The 24,669-nt window shown below is 34.8% G+C and overlaps 1 protein-coding gene across 4 annotated transcripts in view; it reads left to right on the forward strand.

Annotated features, from left to right (window-relative positions):
* The window catches only part of LOC131048806 (uncharacterized), a 327,816-nt gene that overhangs the window by 274,210 nt on the left and 28,937 nt on the right, over positions 1–24,669 (forward strand). For all 4 annotated transcript variants that reach the window (XR_009106522.2, XR_009106523.2, XR_009106524.2 and 1 more), the window contains 3 exons: positions 624–734; positions 936–1,103; positions 22,811–22,937. Coding sequence is in view for 1 of the 4 variants with exons in the window: in XM_057982881.2 (XP_057838864.2) it covers positions 624–734; positions 936–1,103; positions 22,811–22,937 (406 nt within the window). In the remaining 3 variants the exon portion in view is untranslated. The remainder of the gene's footprint in view (positions 1–623; positions 735–935; positions 1,104–22,810; positions 22,938–24,669) is intronic.

Genomic DNA, 24,669 nt, shown 5'->3' on the forward strand with positions numbered 1-24,669 from the left:
TCGATATGGCAGAATTCAACTGATAGTGCTGTTTTCTGCTGGATGGGTCTGGCTGAAAAAAATCTGGCCTTGTACAGGTCTGGCTGCAGTTGAACTTATTAAGTATTCATCCTTTCTCAACTTCCATTGGTCCATGGGTGTTTGGATGAATACTAAACATCTTTGCACGTGTCATGTTTTGTGTCTTTTGCCATCTTTGTTTCTCGGCTGAATTGTTATGCTAGGATTATTGATAGCAATTCCAGTTGCCTTAGTCATTTTGATGAGTAAGTGATGTAAGTGGCCTAGATCGATTGAATTTCACTTGCTTTATAATCTGAACTGAGACGAACAACTTAGAGCACACACTGGTCTTTTGTCTACTTCTTTGACTGAGCAATATATTTGGGCAATCTGTATAGTGTATACCATTGGGCTAATTATTTCATTCTTGATAACTTCTAGCTAACGAGTTTATCATTTTGATGCTTATGGCTTTGGACTGGTGATACTCTGAGTAAATGATCTATAATACAAAATGAAATATATTTTGGTTATTGCAGTTTCCTTTTCCATCTTAATTACATGAAATGTTATCTTTGAAAATATGGAAGAGATGATTTTTCTATTGTTTCTGCTCTCAGTCTGCAAAAGCAATGATAAAACTGGCAGAAGTTCTATGTGAATCATTGGCACCATTTGTTCAAGACTTGTTGAAATTCCTTGTGAAAGAAATACCTGGACGCATATGGGAGGTATGGATCAAGAAATTTAACAATGCAACATGTGTATTGTCTTGTACTTCAATCTGAATGGAATGATAGATATAAAGTAATTAGATGGTGACATCAAGTAAAATCGAAGGTGTAATATCTTGGTACTCATTTTATTTCTTTTATTCTATGGGGTTGCAAATGTCTACATTCCAACACTGTTTAATACTATCGATCTGACAGGGAAAGGAGGTTGTTTTGGACGCGACTGCTGCTATTTGTAAAGCATGCCATGATGCAATATCTCAGAATGACCCCATTGGTCCAGATGCCCTCATCACTGCTGTATCTTCAGCATGCACCAAGAAAAAAAAGTCTTACCGTGATGCAGCATTTCTTTGTTTAGAAAATGTACGGGTGGTAAATTTATATTTCTGTCCGTAAGTTTTTTGTTCATTTATTAGTTATGCATAGGTAGTTGCTTATATGTTCCACTTTTCCTGTGTTTCTTTTTGGCAATCTGGTTTATATCAAGAGAATCACACATTCTTATCTTATCCTCTAAACTGGTAGTGTGCATATTTAGTAATCTATGTTGACAATAACATCCTTCATGGGAATACATTTTTGAGAAATGGCAAAATGGATACCTCTGTTTAAATATTTCATTCTAGGAGCATCAAAAGTCTTAGATGATAAATCAAAAGTCTTAGATGCTAAATTATTCTCATTATTGTATCTCATTCCCCTGCTACTTGATTGTGAAGCAAAGAAATTTTAATTTTTGACTCATTTAAACAGTTTATCTGAATGGTTTTGTTGTTGAGTTTAGTTAGCTCACTCCCACAATTGAGTTTGACAGAGTTTGTTGTATTAATCTCACAATTATTCATAAAAGTATTATATCCAACATGTTTATTAAGGACATTATTATTAATATTATCAATATACTTGTTCTAGGTATTATATACTTGTAATTGGGTGTGCTGGAATTCTGTTGCATCTATCAGTCAATATTGCAGTCAAGTTTGTTTGTTTGGGACTTGAATGGCTTTATATCAGTGAACGTGACTTCATAAATAAGATTTGATGTATTAATGATTATTCTAATTTAAAATGGTTACTACAACAAATTGAAAATACATTGGTGAGTAAATGGCAAAATAAAAGAGAGATAAAATGGAGAAGGCATTAAGTTTATGTAGATCAGTCTGGAACATAGTTGGAACAGATTTTTTTCAAGTTGAATGTCTATTTGAGAGAGTGGTTGTTACAAAAGATTTGGAGCCACATGTCTGTATTGGTCAAAGTATGAGAGAAAGTCAAAGTATAATAGACAAAAGTCAGAAACCAAATAGTTCATGGTCTCCAAGTCAACATGCTTCAATATGAATAATGCAGGTGACTTACTTAGTCATTGCCTTGATTATATACTTGTAATTGGGTGTGCTGGAATTCTGTTGCATCTATCAGTCAATATTGCAGTCAAGTTTGTTTGTTTGGGACTTGAATGGCTTTATATCAGTGAACGTGACTTCATAAATAAGATTTGATGTGTTAATGATTATTCTAATTTAAAATGGTTACTACAACAAATTGAAAATACATTGGTGAGTAAATGGCAAAATAAAAGAGAGATAAAATGGAGAAGGCATTAAGTTTATGTAGATCAGTCTGGAACATAGTTGGAACAGATTTTGTTCAAGTTGAATGTCTATTTGAGAGAGTGGTTGTTACAAAAGATTTGGAGCCACATGTCTGTATTGGTCAAAGTATGAGAGAAAGTCAAAGTATAATAGACAAAAGTCAGAAACCAAATAGTTCATGGTCTCCAAGTCAACATGCTTCAATATGAATAATGCAGGTGACTTACTTAGTCATTGCCTTGATTAGGTTTAAAAAAAATTTAAATGGTTCACAAATGAAAAATGGGAAATAAATGTATAGAAAATATGCTAGTAGGTTCCTCTGCAAAATGTTTCACCAACAGATGCTAGAAACAAAAGTTGGAAAACATTAAAGAGACTTTGCTGTAAGCAATTTAAAAAATGGAATAAGAAGAGTAAGTTATATATGATGTCCAAATTTTAAAATGAGGTCCTCAAGATTTCATAAAAGATTTAAGAAGAGTAAGTTATATATAATATGAGAATGTTGGGCCTGGTATATACATGTTAAACTGTTGAGGGATGAAATCAAAAACTGATATCTTGTAAGTGAAAGTTTAAAGAAATTACAAGAATTACACCAACATCAGGACACACAGAAATTCTTAACTCTATGTTGGATGTAGATCAACAACAATCATTAGGTTGTGGAAAATAGGAGGATATTGAAGGGTCTGGAGTGCAAATGGTAATGAAAATGTTAAAAGAACTGATTCATGAGGTAAAATCAAGAAAAGAAAACGAGAAAATTCAGATTTACGATTTGAAAGATCATACACAGGGACATTTGGGAAGACAAGTGTTCAGGAAGGTTCTATGGTATTTGTATTGTGAAGAAACATGACAATAGGTGTCGCCTGTTTAAAAAATCCAAAACTTGAAGGGATGTAGAAATGCTAGAAATTTATTGTTGCCTAGCAACAACAGTAATAATGATTCAAAAACTTTATTAACAAGAGATTAGAAATGGTGACCCATTATGCAAGATAAAAAAATGTGGAAAATGGGGACATTTTGTAAGAGAGTGCCATAGTAGTGAACAAGCTTCAAAAAAATGTGCACAAATTGCACTCGAGACCAATCAAATGAGGAATGCCCAAAAACAAAATCTTCAAACATGGTAGAAATAGACCCTTTCAACTTGAGCCCAGTCACAAGAATACAAACTAGGGCCCCAATTTTCAGAACTATATAGTGCTAGAGTTACCAACAGCAAAGAAATGGATATGTATGTTAAAAGAAATAATGTCAAGAAGCAATCCGTGCAATAAATTTGTAAAAGAAATAAATTCAGACATAACTTGGAAGAGCAACCAGTAACGGGATATGAACATATAAAGGAAAAAATATACTAAATAAAAAAGAAGAGTTGGATACTTGAGGCTTTCGTAGACAAAATTCACTGCTAAATGTCAACAAAGAAGCCAACTTGGATGGTAACAGGTTGGCCAACTTGGCAGCTAACGAGACTCTAGAAATCATAAACATTTAAAATTGCCACGCTGAGTGTAATCATAAAAAAGAGGGGCCAATTGAGGCTCAGCCTATGCTATTACTATGCAGGGACAGAAGGCAGGTGTAGTCACTGTACAATGTCTATTGTTATGTTCGATAATATTGGTTATCCGACAATGTGCTAATTGTTTGTATTAAGTTGTTTGTCATTCTTGGTAGTTATAAGCGTCAGTTGGTTCACGGTTATGTTCCTCTTGGCAACTTCTGGGTCCTTTAAATATATTGTGTGCATCAAGGAAGGTAGTATGATAGAGTCAGATCAATTGTAAATTTGTATAACACTAACTTTATCTTTTTCAACTTTAATCATAAGCATACAACTTATCTCATAAACATATTCATTGTATATTATCATTCATATGTGATCTAACTATTTTGAACATAAATATAACACAAGATATATACGTGGAAACCCTTAAGGGAGAAAACCATGGCAATAAATGCTTTTATAAATATCTCCTCTTACAATGTTTGTAGGCACCAACCTACTAGAGGCACCAACCCCTAACTTAGGTTGTGAGCACCAACCCACTGGAAGCACCAACTCCCACACATTAGTTTGTGAGCAGCAACCCACTGGAAGCACCAACTCCCACTTCTGAATTTGTGAGCACCAACCCATTGGAAGCACTAACTCCCAGTATGAAGTACCAACCTCACCAATATGAATTTCCACCTTAACAATGTTGCTATCTCAACAGATGATGGACGATCTTGTTCTTCACAACTTATGCTATTGTACTCTTCTTTAAAATGTCTTCACAAGAGCTCTAAGTCTCCTTTTCAAATCTGCTATTATTTCTTTCATAAAACTGTTATAATAATTAAAACAAATCTGCTCACATATGCTTCATGAATTTTCCTCTAACCCTCCATAACACATACTCTTTCTCCACAAATTCTGCCTTCTCTTTCATACAAATATTCTTCTTTATCTCTCCAAGATATCCTTTATATCAGCATATTTCTCTTCTCGATATCTGCATATTCATTTTTATATATATGCCATGTATATGATAAATCTTTAACACTCACCCATCATCTCTGTCACACATTTTAATTTAGATTTTATATCTTTAATACTTTTCACATACCCTATCATGAGAGGTGGTAACTCTTCAACGAGAGATCCTTTCATATGAATTTAACCTTTGAAATGAAAAGGTTGCAATTATAAACAAATCTTTTACTTAAACCAATTCAATAACAACTGGTTGTGTTTCATTTGTTTTGTTTATTATAATCTTTTTGTTTTAACATAACTATTTGCTTTATGATGGAGGTTATTAAACCCTCGATATGCTTTAATCAACATTGATATTCTTTTATCACGAAGTGCTGTAATATATCGGTCAAACCACATACATGTCGGTCAACTATTCTTCTGATTATCGCACCCTTCCATCGATGTTTTTTTTTTTTCAATTTTCTGAACAAATTCTTCTTCTTACAGGACTTGATGGTCTCCATGCTTCACGTCTAAGTCTTCATAGATTGCCTTTGATTTACTAAATGACCATTGTATTGGTTTTGACATTCAATCGGGTGTTATTTAATTCGCCAATTTCTGTGAACTCGACTTCAATCTGCGTCATCAGGAAGATCACCAGTCATTTCTTTCTTTGCCACATCTCTATTGATTAATATTGTTCATTCATATAATAGAAACTGCACCGATTGCTATGATAATATATCTTCAGTGAATATTGGAGAGGACTACAAACCACAAGTAGAATTCCACATTGTCAATACCCACAGAATTGTTAATATATAACCATGAATACAATTCTCTTGTGAAGTTGTTTGATTGCTGCATTATTATGAAGTCAGTATCATATATTTTGTCATTCCAAACTTAAAACCATGCTCATGTGGAATGCTATTAATAAAGATTCAAGGCAGGCAAGAATAGTTTTTGAAGCAGATTAAAGTCAACTCATCATAGTCTCATAATTCATTGTAGACTCAAATATCGATGGTAATGCCACGTTCCTTCTTAAGCTTGTCAAGAACCCCAAAATACTTGTATGATCTTTTGTTCATCTCAGCAACTTCTTCAACATATTCGATCACGTGCTTCTTACTTTCCTAAGCTTGTAGATAAGGTGAGCAGTGGTAGCCAACTTCATAGAGTCGATATGCCCAAAGACAACGATGTTGATGTGGATCTTCCTTTTTTCATGACTTTGTCTGAATCATTGATCAAAGAGACTGCCATTTTTTAATTTGGAAATTAATAATATTCTTATACATTATATTTAATTTCTTCTACTATATTGCGTTTCTAATAATCTTTGTCTTTTAGAAGACTTTTTGTCTTGATCTCAATTTCATCACTTTCTTTACTTGGACAACCTAAATGTGAGTGATCGAGACATTATAGCTTTGCATAGTCATCGTCTTTCATATTCCTTGGGATATTCTTCATCGTTAATATGTCTATCCACTTAATTGTTTCGTTCATTTTATTCTTCATATATCTTGATAACTTAATTCATTCTTTCTTCTCTTTGTAACACAAATGACAACTTTGCCTCCTCACCTTTGACATCAATGACAATATTTACAACAATTTTCATGTGTGAATAAAGATATTTTACTCCTATATCTGGTATGCATTATCATCTCTATTGTTACTTCCTGTATTTAATTTATCAGATATAGCAGTAAACATTTTGGCGATGTTGCCTTAAAAGAAATCAGGTCAGATTTGAGTGATTCATGCCCTTAGATCCCAATAAAGGCAAGAAGAGGACATAGGGTGGTCAAGACCACGTGATCTTTAAGGATTGTAGATAAAGAGAATAAAAAGGAAGATTATGAGAGACATTTGAGGAAAATTCAGTCGGATGATCATCATCAAACTATCAGTCCATACAATCAACATTGGACGAGGAGTACGAAGAGGATAATCTTGAACTCATACACATATTCCGTCATCTATCCATCTCAGAGGAATTGAGAATTGGAGGATCCGAACTGCAGACCCTCGAATGGAGGGAGCATAGGAACGAGTTAGAGCCTGGAAGTAGTCGGTGTGTTGGGGATGCTAGAGGCAGATGTGTAGAGGATGCATGCGTGGCTGAGAGTGTAGGGAAAGCAGAAATTGCTGAAGTTCACTCCTTTAGTAAGTCTGAATGTGGGTCGGCAGAAAATGCTGAAGTTCACGGGGAATGGGTCAAAGGATCCTACAAGGCACTGCAAGATGTGTGAAACCATTTGGTTGGCAAGCGGTCAGTTAGATAAAGATTACCAGTTGAGGGTGTTTCCTACAACGTTATGGGGAATAGCTATCAACTGGTTCTTAGAACTAGAAGATGAACACACAGAATCTTGGGAAAAGCTGAAGAAGGCGTTCTAGGCAGAGCTTAAACTCCTACGAGATGATAATGAAATTGTTACTGAAATCTATAATACCAAACAAGGGAAGCATGAGAACAGACGGGCGTACAATTGTGTGGTATCCCTTGTCTAATCTGACCCTGTTTTGCTTATTTGAACTCCAAGGAATATTGTCAAACACTTGTCTTGCAAAGTCTGTACTTGCTGTTCTTGTTTCAATTTGTTTGGTTTTGTTTGGAATGATGTCACGTGTTATTTAAATGCTTCCAAAAGATTACTAAGATGTCTAGGCAAAGAACTAAAATGTAAGTGTAATTCTTTTGTCTTTTTGAATGCATATAGATAACCCACGCTATGTAAATATGCACCTACAGAAACTAGACATTAACTCAAACAGTTGGCATGCAAACTATTATGCTGTCTATGAAGATTATAACCATAGGCACTAAATAACAACTTTTGGGTCCAAAAATCAGAACTGAGAAAAACTTTTATTTGACTGATATAAATTTTCTGAGACTGAAATATACATCAAATCAGCTTCATCCATTAATTAGGGGAGTATACACATTAAATTTTACACACCCAGATATTATTACTTGAAGTATGACCATAAAATGTAAAGTTTGGAGCTGAATACAATCTGATATAAATTTTGAGAATTCCTTGGATTGATAACAGGCAATTAGAACCCCAGGGAATGTGCCAAACACCTCCAAATGAAGCCGTCCAAGCTGATGATGAGAAATATAAGCCCTATGCTGGATATGGATGTGAAATGAGGCCTTATTGATGGCCAAAACCCTCCCAGAATTTTCTGAGGAAGTCTGATCACAAAATGCAATTTATATCTTCAAACCCTAGTCACCCAAATATAGCAAATTCATATAAAATCATAGGCTGCTTCGAAAATCATGAAACCACCATCAAAAGGCTTCAACTGCACTCTGGAACCAAAACACCCTAGCTGGAAAAGTTAAACAAATCACTATGTCCTCCAATTCTGCCTGAGACTTAAACAAGTTCTTACAAATATAGCACAAATAGAGTCTATGAATGGAGCCCTCCCGTAAGCCAAATTCAATGGATATTTCACCACCTCAAATGGCTGCAACAGTGAAGAATTATCGTTCTCCAATGGGTGGTTGAAGATAGAAACTCTTTGCTCCTTGCAGAGAAAACTCATGAAATAGATGCACAAAAGAATGAATGAAATCCCTTTTCAAAATCCTCTATATAATATTTAATTTGCATTTGGCTTCATCTCATTTAATTTCACTCTAATTTCATTCATTTACTTTTCCCTCCATTTGTCGCACAATATAAAGTATACTTTATTAAACACTTATATCTCTCTTTAAATAACACTTTATCACTTATAATAAAGTATACTTTAAAAGCATTTAATATATCATCTCTTAAAGTGGGCCCCCAATATAACTTAAATGCACTTTAAATAATTGACTTCATAATTCATTAAATAACCCCTCATAATAAAGTCAATTAGATATTTAAACGATGTGCACTTTTTAATTAATTATTGTTATTAAAGTACAACTTTAATAATAATAAAAATGCCATAACTTCCACAATAATGCATATAATTCAATTCCGTCTGCTCTAGGAGGTAACCCACTGCATCCACTGGCATCCAATTACCTTACTAAAAATAGTAAGGGTCCCTCTCTAACATCCACTGACTTACTATAAATAGTAAGTATAGCAAACGAAGCCCTGGAAACACCCAACGAAAGCTAGAATTGAAAACCACTGAACTTTGGAGATGATACAAGCCTCAAGAGACCCTCTATCCATACTCATTAGCCTACAAGGGTCAGAATGATAGGCTAATCATCCAAAATCCATGTCTGCTAAAATGGAGACATCACAAATTTTAGGCTTAAGGAGTTGCTAAGTAAGATGGAGAACTAGCTAGTTGATGGGTTGAAAAAAAGGTGGTTCATTGAGGGATTGATCCCTTCGTTGAGAAAGATAATTAAAGTGGTACCTTCATCATCATACGTTGATACGTATAATTGGGTGATGGACATTGCGAGTGAATCCAAAACATCCTCTCGGGGAAAAAGGAAGATTGAGCAATGAGAGCACCGAAGGTAGCAGTGACAAAGAATCCAAGATGATTTAGGCCCTACGATGGGATATGATGAGAATGATGAAAGAATTGAAGGCAGAGAAAGGAACCTATAAATAAATTAATGAACTATCTTGTATTGAGCGCAAAATTGAGGGGCACACGAGAGGTAATTGTTCTAGAAAGATGTTTTGTGAGATTTGCCAAGTGATGGGTGAGTCAATAAAGGAGTGCCTAGATACTTTGAAGACTAGAAGTACACAAGTACTCTTCACAGAGGGAGAGTCCACTCCATCGAAACCACAAAATGCAGTGCTAGGTGGTTATCAAAACCAATGAAGATGAAAGCAAATACAGTATGACTCCAAGGGACGTCTTATCATACAATATCGGCAAAGTAGCGAATGGAGACAGTTTGCAAGAGATTAGCAAAATAAGAAAGACAACATACAAATTATGTTCAAATGTTGTGGATTACGTGACCATGAAGACACCAATTGCTTGAAGCAAAAGGGTATTAACATTATGGATGTGGAGGAACAAAATAAGGTAGTTATGACAATCACGAGAACATAGTGAAGAATGTGCTGTACTTGGACCCTCATACATAGAAGGAATGATTTTGAGAAGCCAAAGAAGTAGAACAAGTGATGGCGAATGAACAAATAACCTCCAATGGAACTGCAAGTACGTCATTGCGATTGGAGTCGGAGAAGAACATAGTTCGATAGGTGCTACAAACAATTGTACCCATCAAGGTGGTAGACCTCAATTACCAACACCATTACTGAAAACACAGTTGGCTAGAACGAATGTAAGCGACAAGAGAAATCGACAGTGAAACCACCTTTTGAAGGTAATCGGACCTATGATCCCATGTTGATGATTAGCATTAGGATGAAGTTGGTCCTCGTCGGGATGGAAATAATGGGGAAGAAGCTAACAAACACCATTGTCGACAGAGGCATAGGAGTAAACATACTGTTGGAAGCTACTTGGAAATGCTTGGGGAAGCCAATATTTTGACCGCCAACCTTCCACTTGGTAGGTGCTGACCGACATGGCATTAACTCGTTGGGGATATTGATGGCATAGATAGTAAAAATTGGCACATATTGCTTTTTTTTGGATTTTGTAGTTATCCCATTGGAAAAGGTGTATGATGTGTTCCTTGGGAGAGGTTGGTTGATTACTGCCAAGGCGAATCATAACTGGAAGCGAAACACACTCTCAATTGAGAGTGAAGGGAGGAAGTACCTCATTGACTCGAAAAATCAGGTGATGAGCAAGGAATTGGCATCCTTCGAATTAGAATTCGAAGACGAAGAGTTGAGTATGGACAAAGGAAGGAAAGGCATGTAACCCAATAATGAAGGGATGCTCGAGCTGGAAGATTGTTCTAAAGGTGAGACGAGTTCCTTGAATGGACTATTTCACTGGCAAATGGAGGGCTATGAGATATTTCCATCAACATGTAATTTCCTTGAAGCCACAACTCTTTGTGTAGAACATTCAATGGAAGTGTGTAAAGTTATGGACGATACATTCGATAGTACGAAGATGGAAAATGATAAGAAAAAACAAAATATAATGGAGTGAACAAAAATTAAAAAATTTAAAGAGGAGCCAACAAGCGAGAAAAATTTAAAAGGAGTCATTAAAATATTAGACTTAGATGACATAATAAAGTGCAAAGGCCTGAGAAAAGAAATTATTGGAGAGGCCGAATTAAAAATTATAAAAGGTGAAGCGGGAATTAAAAAGTGCATGGAAATAAAAAAATTAGAGTGGAATATTTAAAAAAAAAGTAAAGATGTTTTCTTACCTTCCGCCACTTATATTCCATAGTCTTGGCCACATTGTAATTTTTATTCTTGGCAAGAGCATGGTTCTTATTTTTGACAGAGGCATCATAATCCATTCTTGGCGAAGGCAATTGGCATAATACAAGTTCCTTGTTTCAGTGTACGGACTCTATCCATAGGGACTCCATTCTCAATCATAAGACATCATACTCCTTGGCAGAGTGTAGGGCTTGGTAGGGTGAGCTTCATGGTATGATAGTTTTTTCGTATGAGGACATTTTGCATTGACAAGGCTTCATCCTTACGTACGATATCACCATTCTTTGGAAATGCGACTTGAGTCATTCGTACGACAATTACATAAACTCATTGTACAATCTTTCAAATATATGACTGTACGATTACTTGGTTAGGTGCATCAGCAACAATCCGTACGAAACCTTTTTGCATATGGTGTTCACATTGCAGCTTTGTACAACACATGCTTGCTTTATACATTCGACATCCTAAGTTGCCCACTGTATGATATTGTTTGGTAGTACCATATAGTGGTTCTTGGTTGTATGATAGACACCTGTTGCTCTCATACAACATTCATATTCTTCATCTATATAGTATCCTTTGACCTATGCCGTATGACAAATTTGGCATCATTTTTATGCATGGATTTTGCATCATTATTGGCAGAGTACGAAGCATGCATAAAAATGATTGCATCATGATTTTAACATGAAATCTCTATTTTTTGGTTTCATCAGCATTGTTTTTGGCATCTTAAAAAGTCACGAAAAGGATGTGCGCAATGAAGTTTTGTGTGGTTTTGAAGGTCTTAATTTGGTGGCTGCCCTGGGACCTTGTGAGGGGCGCTGCCACTTGACCCGGCAAAGGGCGTTGCCCCTTGACATCAGTGGGGGCGTTGCTCTTAGGCCCTCGCAAGGGACGCTGCCCCTTAACCCCACTGGGGGTGTTGCCCCTAGACCCCCATTTGATTTGTCAAGTGCACTACAATTTGGGGTTGCCCAGTACATGTCATTCTGTACATTCTTGTCGTTAGTCTTCTTGAATATTGCTTGACATTTACTTGTTGTTTGGAAGACGACTTTTTCTTTTGGGGGGATGATGTAGTCAACTTACAATGTCTATTGTTATGTTCGATAATATTGGTTATCTGACAATGTACTAAATGTTTGTATTGAGTTATTTGTCATTGTTGGGTGGTTATAAGCATCGGTTGGTTGATTGTTGTGTTCCTCTTTGCAATCGTCGAGTCCTTTAAATATATTGTGTGCATCAAGGAAGGTAGTATGATAGAGTCGGATCAATTGTAATCAATGGTCGACCATCTCTGGTCTTCTTCTCTATAATAATTTCTTGTGTAAATAAAGATATATTTTACTCTTGTATTTGGTATGCATTGTCATCTCTACTGTTACTTCTTGTATTTAATTTATCAGATAGAGTAGTAAACAGTAGGTATGATCATTGTAGTATGTATCTCCAAATCAAGAAGGAAAGATGGTAAATCATGTGAAAAGTATTAATTCGTTTCAAGTGTTCTTGTCATCACTCAAACAATTATGGACATTATTGGCAGGCATTCCCTCATATATTGTACATAGTTGGCTTATTTTGTAAACAATTATGGACATTATTGGTAGGCATTCCCTCATATATTGTACATAGTTGGCTTATTTTGTAAACAATTTTGGACATTATTGGCAGGCATTCCCTCATATATTGTACATAGTTGGCTTATTTTGTGGCACATGATATTATGAGGAAGAGGTCTATTTATGAAAGGGCGCAATAGTTGCTTATATGCTTGTTTTTGCATTTAGAAATATCTAACGAGTAAGATGGACACATTGATTAGATTGTGTAGAAGGGGAAAAAGTAAACTGCTTCGAAGGCCTTTGACAACCTTTCAAGAACTCAATCAACCTCTCCACTCGGGATAAGCACAAAGAACAATGGTTGTCAAGTGCCAGTAGATAACACTAGATGTTGCATAGAGATCTTTTGATGACCTTCGCCGACTCTTTGCCCAAGGACACACGTGCGGGTCATGGACGACATCAACGTGTGTTGGTGTCTTATATGGACAAAGTATAGAGTTTTGTACCAGAATATATGGTGCGATAGGATATGCGTTTTAATGCATTTTATAGATGATAGATGATAGATGAATAACAAAGATTAAAATAATAGCAAATATGAAATAGAGAGACAAAGAAAAGAAAAGGAAATGCTCATAGCTGGTCCACTATTGAAGCCTCTGGGGAAATTAGCTCCTCCAATAACCAGCACACAAACTTGACAGATGAAAATGTTTGGGCTGTGTTTTAGAGGTTCTCCCTAGTCAGACCCCTGTTTTGGTGTTTCCACTTCCAGGGACAGCCAGGTAGATAGATAGATTGATAGGTGATAAAATGAGATATAACGTAAACACAACGATATATATGCTAATGGAGATAAAATGATGAGTGCAAAACAAGAAGAGAAGAACTCCCCTTCCACACCCAAAGTGGAGAGCTTTTCAGATAGGAAAAGAAACATGAAATCCTCCTCAACGCACAAAGTGGTGAAAGTCTCAAGCATGAAGTAACCGAGAGAGCCAAGAATGCAAAAATTGCTTAGAATGTTGGAGAGTGTGATTAGAATGTGGGAAATTGTGAGAGAGATTGATTAGAGAGTAAAAATGGAGCTAGAAGGGCAAGATAAACAACCTGGAAGCAAAACTGACGTTGGTGCGCACTACAGGAGGCGTTATCAACTCTACCAGGTGCAAGTGTAATGTTCCAATGGCCACCTTCAGACTGAATATTCACGAGACACCAGCACGATGTGTAGACGTCTCCGTGGCTCACAGGTGTGTGAGTCAAACAATCAATAGAGTCGGGAAAAAGGACAAGGCAAAGTTGACAAGATATGTCAAGCGGGCAAACAAACAAAAAGGTCTAGGGATTCTCCAATCGGCTTAAAGCGAAGGCGCTTATGTAGCGTGGAATTGCATGGGGTGCAATTTACAACCTTTTAGGTTGGTCCGTATCAAGAGATAGATGGCTTTCTTTGGCAAGGTCTTAGAGCATAGGCTCAAAATAGTTTTTAAGACTCAAAATGGGCTTGCGTTGATGGCAATTAAGTGGGCCCTTGGAGACAAGTTTTGGTTGCAAATAATAGGTACAGGGTAAATACTAACATTTCATCTAGGTTTGTGGCATCTCTCCTCGACCTTGGAGAACCTAAAAACATGGTGCGGGCCCTAGCTACGAAGATGGTAAAGAAAGGGTTTCTTGACATTTGGAGGATGTTCTTTTGGTAGCCAGATTCGGAGTGGTCATTTCACAACCAAAACATTAACAAGCTGTTGGTGGTGTAATGACACCCATTTCTCTCAAAGTTCAGCTCCACAAAAGTGATGGGGCATTGCAACATGGCCACTAAGGGCTGCTCTTTCTTGCAAAAGATCACAAATTTGGAGCCTACTTTTTGCGTTGAGTAGCTGTTCAATTTCATCAACCGGGAGTAGGATGTGGAGGAATAGTTAGAAAAGGTAGAATGTTGTAAATTTTGAAAATAGTATGAAAGGTAGATCAGGTCTGGTTAGCTTGAGTATAAGTATGAATTGAAAAACAATCCAGAAATACTGAGAGGGGCGGGGGGGTGAATCAGTATTTCAATAACTTTTGAGCAAGTTGAGCCAATTGAAAAGGAACTAGACAAGTAAAAACAAAGCAGACACAAAAATTATCTCATGGAAAACCCTTTTGGGTAAAAAACCATAGCATCAAAAAGTTTTATCAAAACATATGGGCACCAACCCAACGAGCACCAACTCAGAATTACAAATAAGGGCACCAACCCCATACAAAGCACCAACTTCAAGAAAATAGGAGCTCCAACTCCCATATACAGAGGCACCAACCTCAGCTTCAACATAAATTTACAAGTTCAGAACATTATATATCCTTAACAGAGCTCTCACAGGACACAAGGATGTTCAATTAAACTTTCCAAAATATTTCTGTCAAAACCATATCACAGTTCAATAAAACTACATAACTTCTGTAGCACTTTTAGTATCCAAACACGAAATCTTCATGAGCATCCCATAGTCCTTCACTCAGTATTTCAACTCATTACTATACCCATGTTTTTTATACTGTTCAGATGGATTCTTCTTTATAACTCTGTGTGCTTTTACATGTATATAGAAGTTTTTTTTAGCAAAATACACCATACATTCTTCTTGTTATTTTCTTTAGTACTCTACACACATGTGAACTGCTTAACATTTTTTTTTCTAAAAACAACACCATATCCATCCGAAGAAGCAGACCAATATCTCCACCAACCAAAAAAAACGCAGCACGCACACCCAGTAAATCGTCTTTCACCGAAGTTTTAAAAGAGAAATATCACAAACAAAATATTTGGCCCACACATCATATACTGAGTACACTAAACGTATTACATCTCAATGATTTTCTGAGAAAATAAAAACGTTTTTTTTTTTTTAAAACAGAAATTCCAACACGTATCTGTCAGAGGCACCATGTAATGATTCTTACGCCATTTGTTTTTATACTTTCTTTCTGAATGCAAAACTTTTTATTTTTCAGAACACATCCGTAGAAAGAAGAACGGACCACATACATTAACAATCAAACGCCTTGCACACCCAGAGACGTATAACACCTGGTGCTGTCATCAACCTAAGAACTTGCCCGAGATTCTTCCAGAAAGAATGAAATAAAAAACCGGCACTAGCAGAAGATTATGCTTATACTTTCCACATGTCACGAGATTTATCGAAAAAATCCATGTATAACCTGCATACACAGCATATGCATACCAAACATATAACCAAAACAAACGGACCATCTTCAGCTTGATATAAGCCATACATCGAAAGGATTCAGAAAGCAAAAAAATGGTCCAGCTGTTTTGCAAATGCTCCTTTGTTTTCGCACAGAAGTCCAAAAAACGGACATACTCAGTACAAGTGTCACATCTAAGACGCAGAAGAAAACTGTCAGCATCGCTGCCATTCATGTAAGATATTACATGATACCATATCAAACTCGCTGAAGACTTGATGTCCCACATGGCTGTATTCACTAAAAACAAATTCAAAACCTCCTAACAAACCAAGTGAAAACATAAATGTGGATGATCCCATTTTTGCCTTAAAAACATCCGATGACAAAGCAATACAAAGCATGTACTGGAGAAACATACACATAAATAACCAGTTCAAATACAAATTTGATACTCAGCACCAGGCTGTTGACATCAATGTCAGAAACAACCAACATGAATATGGAATAGAATAGAATATAAATATATAGCTTTGTGTCTTGGGTGGCCCTGGAACAAGTAGTATATGTTTCCAATTTTGTTAGGCTTGGAACAAGAAGTTTAGGAATAGAAGAAATTGGCCATAACAAAAAGGCCCACTAGGACTCGATTCTGGATTTTGTAATGAAAAAGAAAACTGTAAATATTTAATGATATCAGTATAATGATGCAGCCCTAGCTGCAAGCTTATCAACCAAAAAAAAAGAAAGAAAAGTCAGAAGGTGAACCAGCTTTGAGTGAGCAGTTCATAGTATATTAACATAATGCAATGGTTGTAATCCAACGGAAAGTATTGATTGAATGTTGAATACATTGACAAAACTGAAAGCAAGAGTGAAAGATGCCAAGTACCGATTGTAGCAATCTGATTTAGTTTTCTGATTCTGATCTCTTTGGCCAGCGGTAGGAGAATTTGGTTTTATATGTTTGTTTTTGGGGTTTTATGCTTTTTTTGTGTTTTGTAATATTTATGCCTTGGGAATTTGACAATGCAATTGAATAACAATGATAAAACATGAACTACTGATTGGAAATAAATTTTCAGATTGATTGATTTTATAACAGCAATTAACAAATGCCAATAAATAATAGAATTCAACAATGATATGCCAAAATTGGCCTACCAGGAATCCAACGCCTTGCCTGGAGGGCTTCTTTATTGACTTAAATGAATCCTGTTGCTGTTACAGGAGCTTCCAAAGAGTCCTAACTGCTCCAATGAGTTTAATTCTCCTAATTAATAATTCCAAAAACAAATCTTTCATGAATAGATAAAACTGCTGCTGTTACCTTCAGGCTCCCAGGAGACTTAACTGAAAATGGTCAATTTTCCCCACTAATTTGCTCATATCTCCCTCCAAAGACATTATAAACCTGAAAGAATGATTCTATTCTTTATTCCTAATGCTGACAATGAAATTTGCACAAAAAAACCAGATGTAAACCCTCCAATTTATTTTCTATGAATTCCCAAGCAAGCAAGGAGTGTAAGGCTAGGCTGGGAAAGGTATGACTGGCCACAAACTGCAATAATACACCAAAATCTGCCCTCTATCTGCTCAGATCTGATTCTCATGATTAGTTGCTTCTGTAAGTGTCAAAATTCCTCTGATTAATACCCTTGTTGGGCAGATATAAGCATTCCCAGCACTCCAATTTGACAAAATATGAAAGGGTTTTTCGTCCTTTCTCTCAGAAATGGAGGTCTACGTCCCCAATTCCAATCCACACACTTGCAAGATATGTTGCAGACATGCAAAATAGTTTTCTCAAAAATCTTCAATCACAATGAATCCCAAAATGCACGTACAAGTCCTTTTCTCTCCAAAACCCCAAATCGAACCCCTAAAAGCATCTTTTCAAGATTCTAAAAGAATCTTCTCTTCTTAAAAAGGTATGCCCAGCAAGAGGGTTATTTCATCATGAAATTTTAACCACTTTTTAATTATTAAACTCTCCTAGGAATGTGTGCAAGGAACTTTTTATCATAAAGTCACTTATTAAGTCATAAAGTAACTTATAAAGTTACTTTTATTAACTTTTGAATAATAAAGTTAGAACTTCATAAAGTTACTTTTATTAAAATTTTCTATTAATAGAAAAAGTAACCTGTAACCTCTTATAAGCTTTTATAAGCTTTTATTATAAACTTTATTGAATAATTTCCCACCAAGTCCAAAAGTGTCTAAGTATAGCTCCTCCTGGTGAAACAAACATCTCCTAACACCATCATTTGACTGCGGAGACGGCTAACAGGCAAATCTAAGATTCTTGAGCAATCGCTGGAAAAATGGGGACTTTACAAAGAGAGAAAAATACTTTTAGGTACAAGGTACTAAATTGTAGTACTCTGGGTTGTGTGGGACTTGAACCTGAAGCTTCATCGAATGAAATGGATTACCTGCTCTTTTTATAAGAGCAATAAATCTTTCCCCAAACCATGCTTGCAATTTTCAAGGTACACGCCTTTCTCCATGTAGTAATTATTAGTCATTTGGTTGGATTTTTGGGTTGAAAAGATCTATAAGATCATAAATTGATCCTAGCAATTGCTCAGTAAGAATTTAATTGGTCAAATCAGTTTTCTATTTGTTTGGTCTGCATCTTTTGCCATAATTAGCCAATAGATAGCACATGAGGAATATTTTGCTGTGGTAAGATGATACACCAAAAACTCTCATAAATATCAACATTATTTTCTTGAGCAATACATTCATGGATGGTGTTTCAGGAGTAAATAGTTTGCTGGAAGGAGCTTGGTATCAGCTAGGATCACCTAAATTATTACTACCAGATTTTCTCCTAAGAATAGCAAATCAAGATTGCGAATGGGAAATTTTAACATGTTTTTCTAAAATGTTGAATATTGAAGGGTTGTAAAATACTTAGGTGTTTTAGGTAAATTTATCTTGGTAGTTGCTTTTGGTTGAATATACTTATATAGAAAAAATTATGCCATTTGATCAAGTTTTGTGTACTAAAATAGCTATAATAACTGCAATGTATGTGCCATAGTATTTTTCTTGTATCTGCTGTTATATACTTATATGTATGCACGCTCGGTACAATTGGCTGGTTGGTTTGTTTAAGCCTTGAATGGATTTATGTTTGTAATGTCCCCTGCCTAACTAGCTGAGTTGGTGGACCTTTAGCCTATTCAGTTGGTTCCTGTAGGCTATTGTGTTTGGGTTAGGGAACCTTGGAGGCAGTTTATCCAATAGTTTGATAGTATTCATTGGTTAGTTGAACTCCCATCAGATGTATAAGTGGAATGACCTTTTCTGGAGTGATGTTGGGTTAGTCTTCCAATACTTACTATTTTTAGTTTCAACTTTCAAGCACTGGCTGGACCAGCTCTTAGGGTTACTATTTTTAGTATTTTCGGTGGGTTCAATTTTGATGACACTCAGCATTTTATATAATCCGTGGTTTCAAAAAAATAACGATAAGTTATTAATTAATAAAGTTAAATTAAAGATTTAAATTTATTTAAATGAAGGGACTATCAAAGATTCGAAACTAGTTCTAAATTAAAGGTGATTTATTTTAATGGATGTACCTTTATTATTTGATGCTACATTAGAAGATTAAAAAGAAAGCGACTTTTATTAAATAAAAAGAAAAATCACATTTCTAAAAAAGTAGTGGAAAAGCAATTTTTTTTTTTCCAAAAAGTAGCAAAAAAACAAATAAGTAAGAAGTGGCTTTCCAAAAAATAGTGAAAAAGCAAAATTTTTTTTTTTTCAAAAGGGCAAACCAAAAAGCAAAAATTGTTTTTTCCTAAAATAGCTCTCAAAAGTTATAAAAAGAGGATCGGGGCTCTCATTTGAAAATATGTTGAGTTTTGATTTTGATATTACTTCTGTTTTGGAGGAGATCGTTTCTTCATCTTGGTTTGTGAGGACGAAAACCCTTGTAATGTCCCCTTTTATAAAATGCCCTAGTTTTCCTAGATTACAATTCCCAGCCAATAAGAGAGGGTTAGAGGGAAGTACCTTTATCTCCTTGAAGGGGAAAAACCTGCAAACAAGTTAGGAAATAATCTACAAATTATATTATATAAGCAAAAGATAATTACAAACAGCTAACTATGATGATAAAGTATGGAATGACTTATTATGGTGCTTAAAGTAAAAAATGATTAATTATTATGAAACATAAAACAATTAATTGCAAACAACTTTATATGTAGTGATATAGATTGTAACTACTAATGAACCCCAATCATAGCAAGCTAGGATAGATAACTTGATAGGGTGTCTTTACAACCGTTCCCCCTTTTTTCAAGTCACATTCTTAATTCAATAATAATTACAGAAGTGTGATACTGATTTTCAGTATCCATATAATATTTACTTATCATTCAGTAATTAATTAGCAACAATGATTGATTTATTCTAAAAATCAGATGTTCTGTATAACCAGTAAAAAATACCTGATCAGCCCGTGTCTATTAATGCAATAATAGAAAGTTCTTACTGTTTTTTCTGGCCCCTTTAAGTGTTCCAGTTCTGCTGAGGTGTCCTCTCTTTTTGATTCCTTTTTCTTCAGGTTCGAATGCGAGTTTCTTTTTGACTTTTTATCCCTGTCTTTTCCAAATGCCGTGGAGGCTATTTATCCTCCTCTATTGTGGTGGAAGACCACCAACATTGGTCATGACTCTTAGTGGCAGCGATCCCTTTGAAAGGTCGCTGCCTTTCCTTTGATCTTTATTATTTAGCTACGGAAATTGTTATTGGTTGCCCATAATAAAACATGAATATCAATAACTATCAAATTTTTAATAATAATTGTATCTTTATTTAAATAATCAGAATATAATAATTATTATTTGAATACAATAATCAGAATATAATAATAATAAAAATCATTATTTAAATAATCAGAATATAATAATTATTATTTGAATACAATAATCAGAATATAATAATCATTACATATCATTATTTAAGGATACATTCAAGACTCCTTTAATTAGAATATGAGGGGGATATGACAACCCTTGCAGGCAACATTCTGTACATTGTTGATAGATGCAATTTGGAGAATACTTGGTGATTTCATTTAGAGGTCACATTTGGGCATATTGGAAATTATATATCAGACTTTAGAGCTTATTGTCAATTAGATTTGAAGAGAACAGATTTGGAGAAGATTGAAAAGGGTTTATTTCTATTTGTGGGTTATATTCTTCTAGCTGGCCATACCATTCCCAGTCAGCTGTACCACTTCTTGAAGTTCCACATGAGGTTTCTAGGGCGAGCGTTGGAGTTTATTAAAGTTGGAATTTGCATTTATTTGAGTTATTTTCTTCTGTTTGACATTTCCAGACCTTGCTGTCTATTTTGGGAGCATTTTGGCACCTCTGGAATGCATATTTTATGAGCAGCTCCAGTTATTTCTTGGTTGTGTTTTGTGAGTATGTCAGATTAGATATGTTATGTCATTTTATGATCTGGGTTGTTATTATATTTGAGAAATATTGAAAAATCAGATCAAGAATAAAATCTTGAATTTTCAGCTACTTTTCTTTCAGAGTTTCTTTTTTTTTTTTTTAGTTGTTCATTTATTATAAAGTACTTTATTATCTGCACTTTATTTAGCAACTCAAATCCATTGCAAAAACACTCAAAAAACAAACAAAAAAATCAAACCACAAACATGGCTGCATATTACAATGCTGGTCACCTCCACATGCTCTTTTGGATTTAGCACATAGCCTTTAATGTGGAGAGGAGTGTTTGTCCTCTCCACATCTTCTATATAATGGTCATGAATTCATTATACAACCACAATGTGGGATGTCCCTTGGCTGATACATATCACTAGCCTCAACATACTATTGCACGTCTTTTAGAATAGGGGAATTCTATCTGTGAATGATAATGATCTCCATGTTGGAAGCTGCCCTCATAGACAAATCTGTGGATATCATTGTACATCATAAATTCTCTTGCATCTCTCTCATCCTCTATGTTAAACAAAAAAGGCAACTGCCATACCCTGTATGTCTAGGTTTGATAAATTTGTGTTTGCATAAATTATGTAAATGTCTAGGGATGTGTGGTGATGATAGATAAAGGTTTGCAGCTCCCTACAGGCTGAAGTTTGAGACTCAATGGACTTTGCTGGTGCCTCAACTGCATTGTTGAGTGCATGTATACAACTTGAAGTTTAATAAATGTGTTTATTCTGTATGCAAGTTAGTAAAGCTAATCTTTGGCATACAGTTTGGTCATTTTTCTTCATCTTTAACTTTTCCTTAAAGCTATGAAAATTGTTTTAATCTTATGTTTTAAAGTCTATTGTAGTACCAAGTAGGTTTCTATGGATAGTGCGTTCCTTCTATTTCTCCTCCCAGATTAACAATGGCAGCTTTATCTTTGTTGTTGAATGCTTCTGATTCAGTTTTAAATTTTGAACTTGATGGTTTAACATTATAAATTTAACAGATTGCTATAACGTTTTTATTATGTATCTGAATTATTATTTGTTGACATTGATGCATTTTCTTCTTTTCTTACTTACTATAAAAGTTGTGTTTCTAAGCATTGATATTATATGGCCAATAACAGCACTGTAGGAAAAATTACCAATTTTTATGTCAAGGTATAGTCTTGCAAGTTTATGAATCTGATATACTTCAGGTGCATATTTATTGATAAAATTTTGATCAAACTTAATTTGATGGTGCATGAGATTTGATTTCATTTATTTTGTACATAATTGTAATAGTGCACTGAAGTGCCAATCATATATGTTTCTAGTTTAGTGATTTATTTTATTTTTTAAATATTTATTAGTTTTAATTGTCATTTTTCTGTTATTCATTGCCAGATAATCAAGGCATTTGGAAAACCAGAATTCTTCAATATGGTTATGCCTTTCTTATTAGAGATATGCATTCAAAACTCTTTGGGTAAAACTGATCGCACTGGTTCATTCTTGAATGACAATAATGCAGGTAGCATTTTTTTCCTGTAAGATATCTTCTTAGAAATTGATTATAGTTAACATGACTGAACAGTTTTTCAGTTTTACATGTTATAAAATAAGAAATCAATCATAAAAATGTTTCCAGTGAGTAAGAATAATAAAATCAAGTGCTTGCGTTTTTGTCCATTCTAATCTGCTAGTTAATTGACATAATATATAACAATACATCATTCGTGCAGGGAAATTGTTAAATATAATTTTTTAATTTTCATTCTGATTTTGTATGCTGATATTCTGTTGAATACTGAAGAGTTCAGCAGTTGGCTTCACTACTCAAAGAGTTTATGTTCAATGAGGATAGAGAGTACACGTGCTATCATATGGTGGCAATACATTTATAATTTATTACATGCATGAATTGTAAATTATTGAACAAGTGCATATAATGACATTCATGATAAGTGATGGACTCTACTCTTGAAGGCTATCATGCCCCCTCTGTGGTAATTTTTTTGAGCAAATAATAGAGATTATTTTAAGTTGCTTTAGTGTACTTTTATCTAAAGCTTTGTTTAGATTAGTTTAGTGCTTTAAAGTACTTTCTTTCTGGCTTTTTCGTGGTTAGCTTTAAAGGAATTGATTTTTTATATTAAGTAATGATTATCCTAAAATCTCTAAAATACTTTTTTGTTGACTTATAAATAAGTTCTCTGAGTAGCATGTTTCTTAGTGATGTTGATGTTATGCTTGTGCTGCAAAAATTTCATTGACATGTCGAATCTGAGTTTTATGTCTGATCAGAGTGTTTATATTTTGTTGATTAAATTGAAAGTGAAAGATAATGTTAGACTTTGTATTGGAATAATTTTTCATCTTAGTTGTAGCTTTGTATGCAGCTAAGTCATTCACTTTCTGAAATCTTGAGTGGTTTGTGTCAAAAGTATTTCATCTATCTTATTTTCCTGTATGTGGACTTATTTATGATTTAGCCAACATAAAAGCATTTGTTCTATCAAGTTTAGTGGTTCTTTCATTTAATTTCATGTCCCAAATATAAAATCAATCTTGTGAGAGAAGAGCTGATCTTAGTCTTGTTTTCATAACCGAGGCCAAAAAAGATAGGCCAAGAATATCAAGCGACAAATCACCAGTGTCAAGCACCCAATGTCACACGATGGACATATACAATCAAACAGAACCAAGTTAAGCATGCAACATTGAAGCTTGATGAACGATGAAGGGAAGCAGAATTAAATCGTAAGGTTCAAATGATTGATATAAGTGAAATGGCCACCATCATTAAAACAAACAAAAAGACGAGCTCTTCAAAATAAGGGATGAAAGTCGAAAGAGGTAGCATTAAATTGGCATTGACAGACTAAGAAAGATTCAGTAATGAATGCGAATGTAAAAGGAAAAGTAATGTGCTTGCAATCCACACCATGACCGGGGATGATTTGTCTCCATGAAATCGACCATATGGAAAATGAACTGGGATTGCAAATGAAAGAACTCACAAAGATGAGTAAAAACTGGAGATTCACTTTGCCATTTAATTCGTTGAAGTATAGCTCGGGAAAATAATGTAGAGATGAATAATTTTGTAAGTTCCTGATAATGCATAATGGATGATCAACTTTTGAAATCTTTGGAAGAAAGAACAAAACTCGGCTAGAATAGATGTTTGGTGAAAATAATGTGATGAGGAATGTTTAAAGGTTGAGGCAAATTGCGCCCAAATGATATTGGCAAGATTAATA

The sequence above is a fragment of the Cryptomeria japonica genome, chromosome 8 (genome assembly GCF_030272615.1).
Source record: "Cryptomeria japonica chromosome 8, Sugi_1.0, whole genome shotgun sequence".
NCBI classification, from domain to species: Eukaryota; Viridiplantae; Streptophyta; class Pinopsida; order Cupressales; family Cupressaceae; genus Cryptomeria; species Cryptomeria japonica.